Source organism: Cydia strobilella, chromosome Z (genome assembly GCF_947568885.1).
Source record: "Cydia strobilella chromosome Z, ilCydStro3.1, whole genome shotgun sequence".
Classification (NCBI taxonomy): Eukaryota; Metazoa; Arthropoda; class Insecta; order Lepidoptera; family Tortricidae; genus Cydia; species Cydia strobilella.
In genome coordinates this window covers 53714302-53728128 of record NC_086068.1, presented here as the reverse complement: position 1 = coordinate 53728128, position 13827 = coordinate 53714302, and the positions used below count along the sequence as shown (strand labels likewise).

The following is a 13827-nucleotide window of genomic DNA, read 5'->3' as shown; positions in this document are numbered from 1 at the left end:
TAAAAAAAAATGTATTTGAGATTCTCATAATGAGCTCTTTCATTTGATATGTAACACGATATAGTTTGAAAAACTTTATTTTCTAATTTTCTCATTTACTCCCCATAAGTGGTCCCCTTGTTTAAAATTAATTTGGTTACGTTACATAACGGCTTTGGGTCACAAACTTACATATGTATACCAAATTTCAACTTAATTGGTCCAGTAGTTTCGGAGAAATATATTCTACAAAAATATATACTACCTACTTGTAACATAGTTCTAACTCCTAATCATAAATTATAAATATTATAATCTAATAATTTGAGCGGGCAACTATCACGAACGACCGTATTTTTTTGTCTGACATTTAAGCTCAACATGTTACTGATGATCTTTAGAGCGCATCAAAACACTATAAAATAAGTTCTACTCGCCAAGTGACAAGGTTAAACAAAATACTCGTTGTGTTGCATCATCAAATAAAAATGTTAATGTGACTTACAGCTATCAGGAAGTGCAGCTTCCGACCGCTGCGCGGCGCCGAATGTAATATGTAGAACTTATTGTTTTTCACCTTCATCTATCTATTATGGTCGGGGAGCCCAAGAGGAGATTTTTAGAGTCACTCGAGCGCGTCAGATTAAGATATGGGGGATACCTTGCATCCTGTTGAGTACCTCCACCAAGTATGCGTCCTTGACACCGAGCAGGGGGTCAAGGACAGCCCGCCAAAATAGTAAAAAAAATCGCCACCTTGAAATACTCGAGCGCGTCAGATTAAGATATGGTGGATTAATTACTTGTTAAATAGTGCCCATTTCAATAATCTGACGATTTTAGCGATCCGTAAGCGAGTGCAGGGTCACAGATGCAAAAAAAAATCGCAACCTTGACTTACTCGAGCGCGGTCCATTTTTATTTTATTGTGAAGGGAATAATGCAAGAATAACTAAATAAAAAAAATCTGCCAGTGTGTCAAAAATCGTTTATGAAGTTTAGTGCACCCAGCTCTTTTCCCTTTAACTTTTTCGCTATCACGGACTCCTATTTGTAAATTAAGCTCTTTTATAAATTTTATCTAGGTTAAGTATAACTTACGGGTGTAAAATTTTATTGTTATTTATATTTTTAGTTGTTGCATTTTTTCCTTTCTTTCTCTCACACACTGTCCCCATATAACCCTCCGTTGTCATTATTTTAATAATACGCTTTTAACGATATAATTAAACAATGTTAATAACAGGGGAGCCCAAGATGCTACATTTGAAGTAACTCAAGCTTCGTTGTTAACCAACATTTATTTAGAAATCTCCAAACTGTGATATCTCGTGAACCTCTTGGTCGATTTTGATCTAGTGGATCTAGCGGGCTTCTGCTCATTGTTTTAGATACAAAAAGTTTATAAATAAAATAAACACATACGACAGGAATATTTAAAATATCAAAAAAATCAAAATGTCAGAATAAGGATACTGCTCCACATTATCGTCAGATTAAGGTTTTAGATAACTGGGACATCAATCTGAACCTGTCTGTATAATAATCTGACACGTTCGAGTATTTCAAGAAAGCGGTTTTTGTGACTCTGCCTTTTGCTTACTGCTCGCTAAAATCGTCAGATTATTGAAATAGACACTTTTGTAGGGTCCATTTAACAATCCCTTTGAATATGAGACGCGCTCGGGTAAATATTGTTTTTTTTCCAATTTTCTACCCTTCCGTGTGACAACCCTGACTATGTAAACCGGCAGATTAACATACCCTTGTTATCAGAGACATGTTGCGCGACTGACACTACCAATCGCTCGAGTAACTACACATGGTGTTTTTTTTTTACGTTTTAAAAAATCTATAGACGCTCTCCTGCTCGCTAAAAAAGAAAATATTATATTACATTTTTTTCCCATCATCTAATCTTTTGATTACAATAGGTTTCTACGACGATCAAGTTACTACACAATAAGCATCATCGCCTCCCCTGCTATTAGTATCTAAGTACCTGTTAAAGTTGTAATTGATAAAGGTCAGAGAACATGCCAAGTTTTGAACCTGTTTGCTTCCGCTATGCGCTTAACATTTTGACAAAGTATTGATATATTAAGGTAGGTAGTGGAGATTATACGTCGTGATATTTAAACTTCAAAAGACTGACTGTTAGTCAGTTGCTCAAATACCACATTTAGGTACATGATAGAGGTTAAGTGAAGATACATTTTGATTTTATATCGCGGATTATTTTTTAGACATTGGTTCTTCGCATTTAGGATATCGTACAAGGGTACAGATTGCATCGCACATACCGGTCGGTATAGGAAGTAATTCGGTTCCGGACAATGTCAGTGTCGCGCCGAGGTCGCTTAACCCGCGGCCATCTTTTCAATGCCTCGTTAACACTTTAAATTAATTGCTATCGAAAATAACACTAAATAAAAACTCAGACGTGCTACACTGGTAAGAATAATAAACTAATATAGTAACTTATTTTTGTTTATTAGGTTACTACTTATAATTTTTTAGTTAAAACCATTGTAACTAACTGTTTTTAGTTACTGCACAAAAACCCGGTTTAAAATGTTAATATATTAGATAAAGTTTAGTTCAATACTTATACCATCTAATAACATTATACCATCCAAAAGAACCCCAGATTTCTCCAAGTCATAAATCTACAGCCTTGAATGAAACATTATACATGCGTAAGTAAGTCTAAGTAATCTAAGCTCTATTTTATGTGAGATTGGTCCTAACAGTTTACGATATGAACCTCTCAAGTTTGTAATAATACTTGTTCGTTATGTTACGGGCTCGAGAGCCCCACCACACGCTCCGTGGTCGTGCGGCCTCCCGCGCCGCCTTGACATTTCCCTTCCACATTCACGCGCTGAAACGTTCCATTTTTTAAGCACTTCCGATCTAAACACTTCCTCAATTTTATTTTGATCTTGACTGGCTTGTCTTGAAATCGTATTTTTGTTGATGCTTTACATATTTTGCTAATTTCAATGTCATATCAAGTCGGTGTAAAAATAAATTATAATAATTTTAAGAAAATGTTATTTAACTGTGTGACTAATAAAGTTATGACTATAAAACTTACGAAAATATATAAATATATAGGTAGTCTTATTTCCGTAATCCACAGAAAATAAGTTATCTATAAAACTATTATTATATATTATGTAATCTATACGAAGTGGAAGTACTTAAATAAATAAAACATAACGCTCGGGTAGTCGAGTCATTTTTTGATATCAAAACGATTCAAATCCAAAGATTTAATAATATAATAGATAACAGCTGCCTAACACACACAAACAAGTTAATTAATTTATTTACACTAAGAGATCAGCGGTCGATGAAAAATACACGCATTGTTGGTCGAATGCCATACCTATTAGACCATAAAGTCATGACCGCGACTCTAGGTACTCAAAATGGCGAACAATGTATTTTCTAATGGCTCGGCCAACACGCCTATTATCATTTAAACTCAACAGCCGTCACCGGTATCCTCCCACTACAATACATTGAAAGGAAGCAGTGACATTCAGTACCTTTTTCGCTTTCACTATTGGAAAGTGAGCGTAAAAAACGTATTTCGGCAACGCCAAAATGGCGGACGGTCGTCGACCTCATCGAGTCATAGACCATAGACAAAGGGGTAGCCATATTGTAGCGAAAGTAAAAGTGTTGTCGGTCATAGAGTGACGGTTACGCAGTCACGATCACGATCCACGAGACGATTCGGGAATGTCACGGTTACCGCTCGAGGAGCTATCTTTTGTTTTGCAATGGAGAACGGCTTGCCCCAATCTGTTTTAGAACAGAGAGCAATTTATTGTTTTTGCACAATTCAGGGATTGCGAAAATCATGTTTTGCAGATACAAAAGTGATCATAAGACTAGCAATTTACACCAAGTACATACAGCAGCAGCCACATTTGTATGTGTTAATATACTGGGTGATCCCAGGGCTATAATCAAGAAAAGCAAAAAGTAATGAATATGATTTTGTTGCCATTATGGGTATGCGAATACCTTTTGCGAACAAAAAAGACAAAAATCAACACATCAAAATCAATCAAGATAAATCTCTGATTGTAATATGTACAGATTGTATAGATAGAAAATATGTACATATAAAGTAAACTATGCAATGTTTTTTCGTGTAATAAACATATATCAAAATAAATGGGTCTTTTTTAACTGTGCTCCGAAAGCTCGTTTGTCTTTCCCGTTCCTGCACCAAAATCACACCATGACTGGTGTTTGCCTGTTTGAAGGCACAAGTTAACTTTTAAATATCGAAGAGGCATCTTTAAATTTTACCGTCCCATTTGATCCATAACTGCATATATAATTTTTGTATCTTCTCAACGTGAGAATTATTTTAAGAAATTATACAAAAAAAACGAATAAAGGAATAACCACGAAGTAAAAAAAACGAGAACGAAAAAGGTACAAAAGCTATGATTGTATTTTTTGAATTTGCTTATATATGTATATATATATATATATATATATATACCATGAATACCTCACAACAACGCGAGGAAATTGCAATGTTTGTGCAATATAGAAAACTAAGATCTGCGTCAAGTTCTCAGAAATGAAACAAATAGAATATGATAGTCCTTCAGGTATATTTTATATATGTAGCTAAACGTAATTTATATACAGATATAGATAACATATAACGTCTTTAATTTCGGTTTGAAACTTTCAATGAAAGCGTACGAGGGTACGAGTAGAATTGTATGGAGTTCGTAGCACTACGCGTAGCAGTTGCTACGAAACTACGAACTGTATCTTTGTCGGTTGCATCGTTATTATAATCAAATGGATGATTTTGGGGTCGTGATCCCGAATGTCAAAAATGTGTTATAATGGTCATAATAAACATATTTCCCCATGGGACTAACCACAAAATCGCGAAAATAAATCTAATGTAACTATTCCCTTGAGGGCCCAAAGTAGACGAAATGTATGGGCCCAGGATTATATTTTTTTCACGATTTTCATATCGGTCCCATGGGAAACCTTGTTCAGTATGACCATCTCAATACATTTTTGACATTGGGGATCAGGACCCCGAAATCACCCAGTATATTTACTATACATTTTATATGAGATTATAGTACTAGTGTAACATTTAAAAAATGTTACAAATTCGCATTGCATTTTACAAATATGGCTTAAAAATGTCGCAAAATAAAATACAGAATTTTAAGGATAATGTGTGAACATGCAATATTTACCCATTGTGGAAGTCATGTTGTGCAGTCGGTGCGTGTGCGCGGAGGCGGCGCGCGCCTCGTCGGGCCCCAGCTTGCGCAGCTAGGGCTCCGCGAGCATCCCTCGAACTAGCTCTGAATACACCGATCACCTTTTTAATTTACGCCTGCGAAAATTTTTGGACACACCAACTCTCAGCATAGTTTCTCAATAAGCACTGGGTTCAGCATTCGGCCGGCGCACTTCCTGTGGAGCAAACGAGAGGGTAGCCCGTGTTCCAAGCTCGCGCTCCCCGAACCTCTCGATTCGGCAAAGTCACGATAACGACTGCGCGCGAATGTCGTCATGTCGAAATTCGAAACACTTTCACCTAAATATTCCGCCTCCGTTTCGGACGCGGGCGTCGCTCTCGACGCGCACGCACACACCGCCGGCGCCATCAGTCCTCAATTACGTACGCTGTAAAAATTGCGTCAGTGTTTTTCGTAGTCGACCTTACGCTCGACGAGTACGCCGCCGAAATATAGTCATCTCGCTCTGGTACTTATTCACCGTTACTATAAAAGTTTTTGTTTCGCTTTTTTATCTGAGCGCGCACACGCGCACGAGTGCGGATTTCGATAGCGAGGTCGTTGAACTGCCGAAAAAGATTTCTTTGGTATTAAAAAGTTGGTGGTAAGTGTTCAGTGTTAGGATGGGTCGTTTGCAGTTGGCGTATGGTGATGCCGGTGCGCGAGCGCGGCGTGTGTGGCCGAGGCGCGGAACTAGGTCAGCTGTGCCGGAGTGCGCGCGCCGCTCCCGACGCCATCCATCCGGATGATGCTCATAACTTCATTAACATCCACTTTTGTTTTTCTGTTTCATTTAATTAACTTAACGCGCTTAATAATGTAAGAATACATAAACACAAACATATAAGAAAATATGGACCAGTGGCGTTAAAACACGAAGATACGATTATATGAGCAGATAGAATCTCTTTCGTAATACGGCCTTGTCGGTACTGTTTACAACTCGAAGTACCCGCAATGCAATAAAATCAATACAAGTTATTATTTTAATGATCGAACGTACGCAATGGCCGCGCTAGCTGAACATCATGACAACAACATAACCTAGTTGAGCGGCCGTTGGTTTTTGTCTGAAAGGTTAGGCGGGCCGATGGCACACTTCGGTGTTGGATTACATTAAAACTGAGTTCATTCGCATCGACCGCGATTGTGGTTGCCTATCCATGAATCTGAACAATGACATTTTAATCGTTACTGTTATTTGATTCGCGTTTGATGATTGAAAATGATATGCGTGAAACAAAGTAGATACCTAAATTCAATAAATTTTGGTGCACCAGTAACACCTAGCTAGTTGTGAAAAGGTTTGTTGAACTATGTATGTAGATAAGTACACCGATACCCACGCGTGCTGCAGCCACTTGCACGTCATCCGTCACGTTATTCCGACAAAACGTGTCAATGGAAATTGAAATATGGTATTAACTATTAATACTTAAGACTGACATCTTTGGCCGATGACCGCTGCGTCCCGCCAGTCAGGTATCGTGGTAAAATTAGCGTGCGCTCATCGAAACTGGGTTAGCTATTCTGCTGCGCTAGTTAAAAATGAAACATAGCTCGTTAGAACTGCTGGTGAGTTACGCTCTTTTATGCCTGCACGGATGTTCCTATACAAACAGGCCACTCGAAACATTGACGCAACAATATGTACTATCCGTAGAATGGGAGAAAGCGACGCATAACCCATTTAGTATCGAAAAACAGGAAGCACCGTCGTTTGGCAGTGTATCATGTTCAATGAACATTGTTCATTTCTCAAGAAATATGGCCCCACTGAATAAGGCATATAAAAACTGCAGAAGATTTTTATTTTTTGTTAAATATACGTGTATGTATAATTCATTATTTTCCTGGCTTTCATATTTAAATGCGTATAATATAACCTAACACACGGATTTATAGAGAGGTAGAATGCTTAAAAATGTTCGAGTGGTGCAGTCACGGTTGGTGTTATCAAATACGTATTAGGGAAGGTCTGAGAAAAACGACATAAAATGTTATTATCTAATATAAACAGAAAGAAATATATTATACGACAAGTTCTATGTAAACAAGTTTTGCAATGTTATAAGGGGAAATTTTTTTGGTTCTCATTTGTTATCAGTTTAGTATTGGGTCATATCGATCACAGTGTGATATCGACTACAGGCGATACTGTTGATTTCACACGGCTCGCCGTGCAGGCTGATCTATTCGCGTTGAATGACCTGCCTTTTGGATAGCGCTAATCTCACAATCTATCAACACGGTTGGCTAATTATGACAAACATATTGCTTAACTATAGCGATAAACATGAGAACACATTAAAACATTTCATTCCAATGTGGTTATTCTCTACTTAAAACGAGTTCACTTTATTTAACTTTAAACATTATTTATTTGTTCATATAGGCAGTATCTTACTGTTACTACTGCACTACATGCGTCTTAGTTTCGTCCGGGTTATACTAAAAAAACCGTATGACCATTTTTTGTTAAAAAAAACTCAAGATTTTGGGTACAAATAATATAAAGCCCGTCCAAAAAAACCCGTGTATATATATTGAAAAGACGTATTCATCTAGGGATATACTAGCTAAAGTCTGACCAGAAATATATGATCATTGTCAAGAGGGCGCTGTTATTTTCATATATAGGGTGATAGTTCAGTATAGTATGAAAAAATTAGTTCCAGTGAAATTCCGCAACATGGCGCGTGATCATAATATACGATTATTCCTGGTCAGGCTTTAGTTAGACTCTACATCCGATTTGTAAGTGAATACAAATGAACTACAGAGTGCAGAAATATGAGGTAGAACATCTTTCCTTTCACAAGCACCGCAGAAAAAGCTATACATTAACTTAAAAAAATCAATTAATCTACAAGCTAAACGAATTACGAATCGTCCTTGATAGGACAACGAGATTCCTATTTATGATGTGCAATATAAGTAATTAATGAAATTATGAACTTCTTTTAATTTTAGTACCCACTTCTAATTTCTTTTCTACATAAAAATAAGAAAAATATTTTGTTTGATAATCTAAATGTATCAGTTTGTATTGGAGTACGCTGGTGAACCGAATACTGATCCATACATAACCCACTTAGATGTTGGCTCATTTGGGGTTCGAAACAATTGAAAATTGCTACGTGATTTAGGCCTGATAGCCACATTAGGGCTTACTTATGACGTCATCGGAAACGCGAAACACCTGACCGATAAACTGAATATTATTGTGATGTTTCCGCAGAGGCCCATGCCTGGTGACAATTGAAAATTCATCGAGTTGCACGATAACGAGGTGAACGACCTGACGCAAGTAAACAGCTTGACAATGCGATTCTAAATAATGAGTCTACCTACCCGTATTGTAATTACACTACACCTTATATTTTAACTGCTTACTCTCCATTTAATACGTTATATTAAAATTTCCTCTATTCAATACCGTGCAAGTTTTAATACTTTGCAGTTTTATTTACTTGAGTAATATGTCGCTAATGTTAACACTATGCACTGTTAGCAGGCAAATTTATCGCTGGTTGGCTGAATAATAATGCACTCGCATTGTTACGTATTAGCCGAACATATGTATATTTACATTTTAGGAGCAGATAACATTACTTATGCATATTTCATTCCACATATACATACACCAAAATCTTATGACATCACTAGCTTCTGCCCGCGACTTTTTTTGCGTGGAATGATGATGATTGATAAAACCGGCCAAGTGCGAGTCGGACTCGCGCACGAAGGGTTCCGTACCATTACGAAGAAAAACGGCAATATTTATATTAATTCTGTTTTTAGTATTTGTTGTTATAGCGGCAACAGAAATACATCATCTGTGAAAACTTCAACTGTCTAGCTATCACGGTTAATGACATACAGCCTGGTGACAGACGGACGAACGGATGGACAGACGGAATGACGGACAGCGGAGTCTTAGTAATAGGGTCCCGTTTTTACCCTTTGGGTACGGAACCCTAAAAAACGACCCTTTGTACTAAATTGCATCTAAATCGGTTCGGCGGTTGAATATCTATCAGGAATTATTCTCGGTATAAAACAAGTGTTACTGATCAACAGTAAAGACTGTACACGATATAATCCGGCCATGCCTGATCTGGTATATATTTTTACCGAATGGACATATTCAAGCAGTTATTTTATTTTGATAATCTGTATATATATTACTATATAATAAAAATACTATCATATTACAATATATAGACGTGTGTGTTTTCGCCATCATATCTTAAATTTATGTTCAGGGTTTTTGATAATCTTGACTCGCCACACAATTGTGTTTATATTTTTACAAGCTATTTTATGCACATTAGGATGTCATCTAAAAAAAAATACTTTTTGATACTCTTTTCTACTTGAGGTAGTCAGGAAGACTTTCTATTCCAAGCACTGAGTCGTTTTTGTATGGGAGGCATTTTTTTGCCAAAAAGTCGAATTCACCAATGTTAACTCAGTACAATTAGAAAAACGTTAGCTATGGTATAATTTGGCTTATCTAATTAAAAACAATAATATGTTTTTAACCTTTTCGACGCCGTGTCAAACACAAAAGCCATAGTCATCCAGACGCCACGTCACCGAAGTGTCAAAACTGATATTGAACTTTATGCTTATGCATGTAGGTCTATGTTGCTCTGTGGTCTGATTAATCGGTCTTTGGCGTTGAACCTACGGTGCGTATATATTTATCAGTCATTAGCGTCCAAAAGGTTAACAGGAGAATTTGGTAAAAACTGTCAGAAGACCGTAAACAAAAAAAAATAGGAACTGTGGAATATTTAATGCAATATTGTGTTTGTAATTTTATTATGTAGTTTGATAACTACAAATTATTTCAAAAAGTACTGCTTGAAGCACATTCATTAAAAATATATACCATATCATGCGTTGGCCGGGTTTTATTGTGTACAGTCTAATGTTGCCGACATAAGTAAAGCCAAAGATAGATATAACTCCGTAATAGATGGATACAGTCTAAGGACAAAACGTGCCTCGAAAATCAAGAAAATTTGATTCTCGTTCAGAGGGCGCTACTAGTTTAAGCCTACAGTCGTATAGATGGCGTTGAATCTTCATTTTTAGTTTTAAAGTGTGTCGACAGATGGCAGTGAATTTACTGGGGTTACAAAATTTACTATGACAGTACCGCTCTAGTATAAGTTACTCTATGGTAAAGCTCATGCTCATGCAAGATTTTTAGCTTGCGAGCAATTCAATCAGTCTCCCTTATATTTTCCAAATTAACACGCGCCTTTCAGTAGAATTAACGAATATTTGATTACACTCATATAATCAAACGATTACTTATAATAGATACCGCAGATATTGCGACAAAATGATTTATATGAAAATGATTTAGCGCTCGTGTGTAGGGTCACTTAGGTACACGCTTTTTGATGGTAGGCCCTCTGGACATGGCCCTTGGGTCAATAATTGTAGACCCCTGTACCGGTTTTTAAATAGATAGAAACTTAGTTTACCACCATGTAGATAAGCCATTAAGTGCATGCTCTCAATATTTTCCAATAAAAACACTTTAGTATAAATAAATAAATAAATAAATAAATAAATAAATAAATAAAACGGTTCAGCTATTCTAATTGATAAACATGAAAAGACTGGATCAGATACAAATGATCAGTATCGTCTGATTTCGTCTTCGACATGCCGATGGGAGGCTTCCCTATTCAAAATGCTTTCGCAAAGCGTAATAGGCTTTCGTTGAATGCCACAATGCACAATAGTTCGATGTCATTGGCATCCGTGATGTGACTAACAATTAGGCGACTCGTGTTGCCAAAAGCCAGCAACTATGAGTACAGTACTACACATTCAGAGGTAGTACACGTACACGCATTCCGGTAGACTAATAAGCATTGAACATTCATTCATTTATTACTTAATTGTGGTTGTATGGAAACATTTTAAAATTTATGTTGTTAAATTTAATTTATTTGACTGGCTTGTGGTAATTGATTGATTTATTGATTTTACAACACTTAACGAAACACCAAGGTTTAGGTTATAAGTAAATTGTATATAGTCCACACACACTTAACATACACTTTATGGAGGGTTAATTCGGTTCGTAAACTATATAATATCAAAGATAGATATAACTTCGTAATAGATGGATACAGTCTAAGGAAAAAACGTGCCTCGAAAATCACGAAAATTTTATTCTCGATCAGATGTCGCTACTACCTTTGGCCTACTCTCGTATAGAGGGCGTTGACGGTTTCGTTTGTTATTTAACAATTTTAACGCATATCAGTGAAAGAACATGGGTCAAAATAATAAAAATAATTAATGCAAATAAAAAAAAAACATTTATCCATATTTAAATACATTTTATCGTATTTTTATAAATCTTCATTTTTAGTTTTAAAGTGTGTCGATAGATGGCAGTGAATTTACTGAGGTTACAAAATTTACTATGACAGTACCGCTCTATAATATTATATCCTCTTTGATAATATCAATAGGGTTTCCATGTCAGTGTGACCGCTTGCTTTTTAAATCACGGACCCGCCCACATTAGCAATCCGGACAAGTTCCTTGAAAACGTCTACAGCTTCTAGAAAATGTGCATCTATGTTTTGTGAGCTGGGACTTCGAGTTTCAAACGATCAATAAGTAAATGTACTTTGTCACTAAAAATGTAACAAGCTCCACGCATATCTTGAAAACGGAACAGTTATCATACGGATTGCCAACATCTTATATTACCTGTAATCTACTCAGTTTGAATACTGCCGTGTAAAATGTACATTTTACCAAGTCTTTAAATAGTATTAGTAAATATTATTGAATTTAATTGAATATCAGAACCGATCTGAGGTATTAGTACTTTGAGTGCTTAGTCTTGTTTAGTTCAGTATACTCTCAATAGAGGACTATTGTATATATAAGCTAGTACAATAGGGCTGGTATCGAAATTCTACTTTATGTGTGGTACCTATCTAATGCTACGAATGGCCGCAGCACACATGTTATATAACACGGTGCAGCGCTCGTGACGCGCGGGCCCCGGCGCTCGCGCCTAGTTTCACAACCCAACCACCACAGCCGTTTTCACTTTTTCGCTGTCAAGAACGCGCGCGAACGATAAACAAAATAACATTTCGACCGTCACTGCCAACCATCCTATCCAGCCTAACAAGCCCAAACCGTCAAGCCTTGATCGAGCAAAACTAGTCAATACAACTCCGCGATTAGGTCGAATTTGCATCGCTGTCGAAGAGCGACCTACGACAACCGACGGTACGCATCGCGTAGTACAAACCACAAGGTAGAGGGACTTCTATCGGCAAAGGCTAAATGGCATTTTGAACTTTAATCCTCAACGGATAGTATCCTAATTAATCGAGCAAGTCGATGTGATTAATGACTTTACGGTGTGCATTTTGATATGTAGAAACGTCGAGGCTGTTCATTGACCTCTTTTTGGCACATACGAGTACACCGCAACTATACTGTACGACGAAACAAAAGACCAATTTCAGATATTAGTTAGTGGAACCTTGATCCGAACAAGATTGCTGTGTTTGCTGCAATGGTTGAGAACACGCGCTAGCATGCGAACTTTTTAACATAATCGGGTAATTTCCGTAGCCGCTACGCACGTAGACTTTCGTAGAGGCTTGCTACGTCTATAGATCATTGGTTTTGTTTCTTGTTCAGACATGTATTTTTAAAATCGAAACACGCCTCCTGAGATCGAATAGTATGTATGCCATACCAGCATCGTTATTTACAAAATGTATATATTTTCGTCTGAGTAATTACTTTTCATTCATAGTTTTTTGTTTATATTGTATTACAAACAGACAAGTCGAATAAGAGGCCAATGCGAATCCGAAAACCTCTTCATAATCTGACATTGACAGATATATAATATTTTAATATTTTCACCGTAGTATAACAAGATAATAAAGTTCAAATCCCCCTTCAGATTTAGATAAAAATTTTGATGTTGGAAATAGCCTCCAAGGGTCAGGTGGGGTAAATATAAGACGGGTAAAAATAAGACAAAGTTTTAAACACTCAAAAACTTATTCTATTTTATTCCTGTCATTTAAAAATAGGTCTACATACGAGGCTTATTTTTAAATGGAATAGGAATGAATTAGAATAAGTTTTTAATTGTTAAAAACTTTATCCATTTGCTGGTGCAATTCATACATCTCAAATATTGGTGTGAGTGAATTAGGCACAGCAAGTAATAATATACCATATTGTAATGAATAAATCGGTAGTAGATTTTTAATGTTCGAATGTGCTCTAGGTTTATAGAGCCAAAAGTACTGATTCCGGTTTCTTACCTGCTCTCGTCAGTTTTGAAATAATGGTATGTTCTTATAATCCGAACGCCGTTTGTTTTGTTACATAGTTACTATTGTTTTTTTTTAGAAACAAAAGCCGTTGTGTACTGAAATCTGCTTACTCGTCATAATAATAGCACGGCTACAATGGCTGACATTGCCTCTCACCGGCATGTAACTCGGTTATGTAA

The 13827-nt window shown here is 36.6% G+C and overlaps 1 protein-coding gene across 3 annotated transcripts in view; it reads right to left on the bottom strand.

Annotated features, from left to right (window-relative positions):
* The window catches only part of LOC134754773 (hormone receptor 4-like), a 63480-nt gene that overhangs the window by 31213 nt on the left and 18440 nt on the right, over positions 1-13827 (bottom strand). Inside the window, exon 2 of one of the 3 annotated variants that reach the window (XM_063691134.1) lies at positions 5241-5463. The exons of 1 other annotated variant lie outside the window; for it this stretch is intronic. In XM_063691134.1, coding sequence (XP_063547204.1) covers positions 5241-5256 — 16 coding nt within the window. In that variant the 5' untranslated portion in view covers positions 5257-5463. Of the gene's footprint in view, positions 1-5240; positions 5464-13827 lie in introns of those variants that run through there. One more of the 3 variants, XM_063691135.1, reaches the window with a different exon arrangement.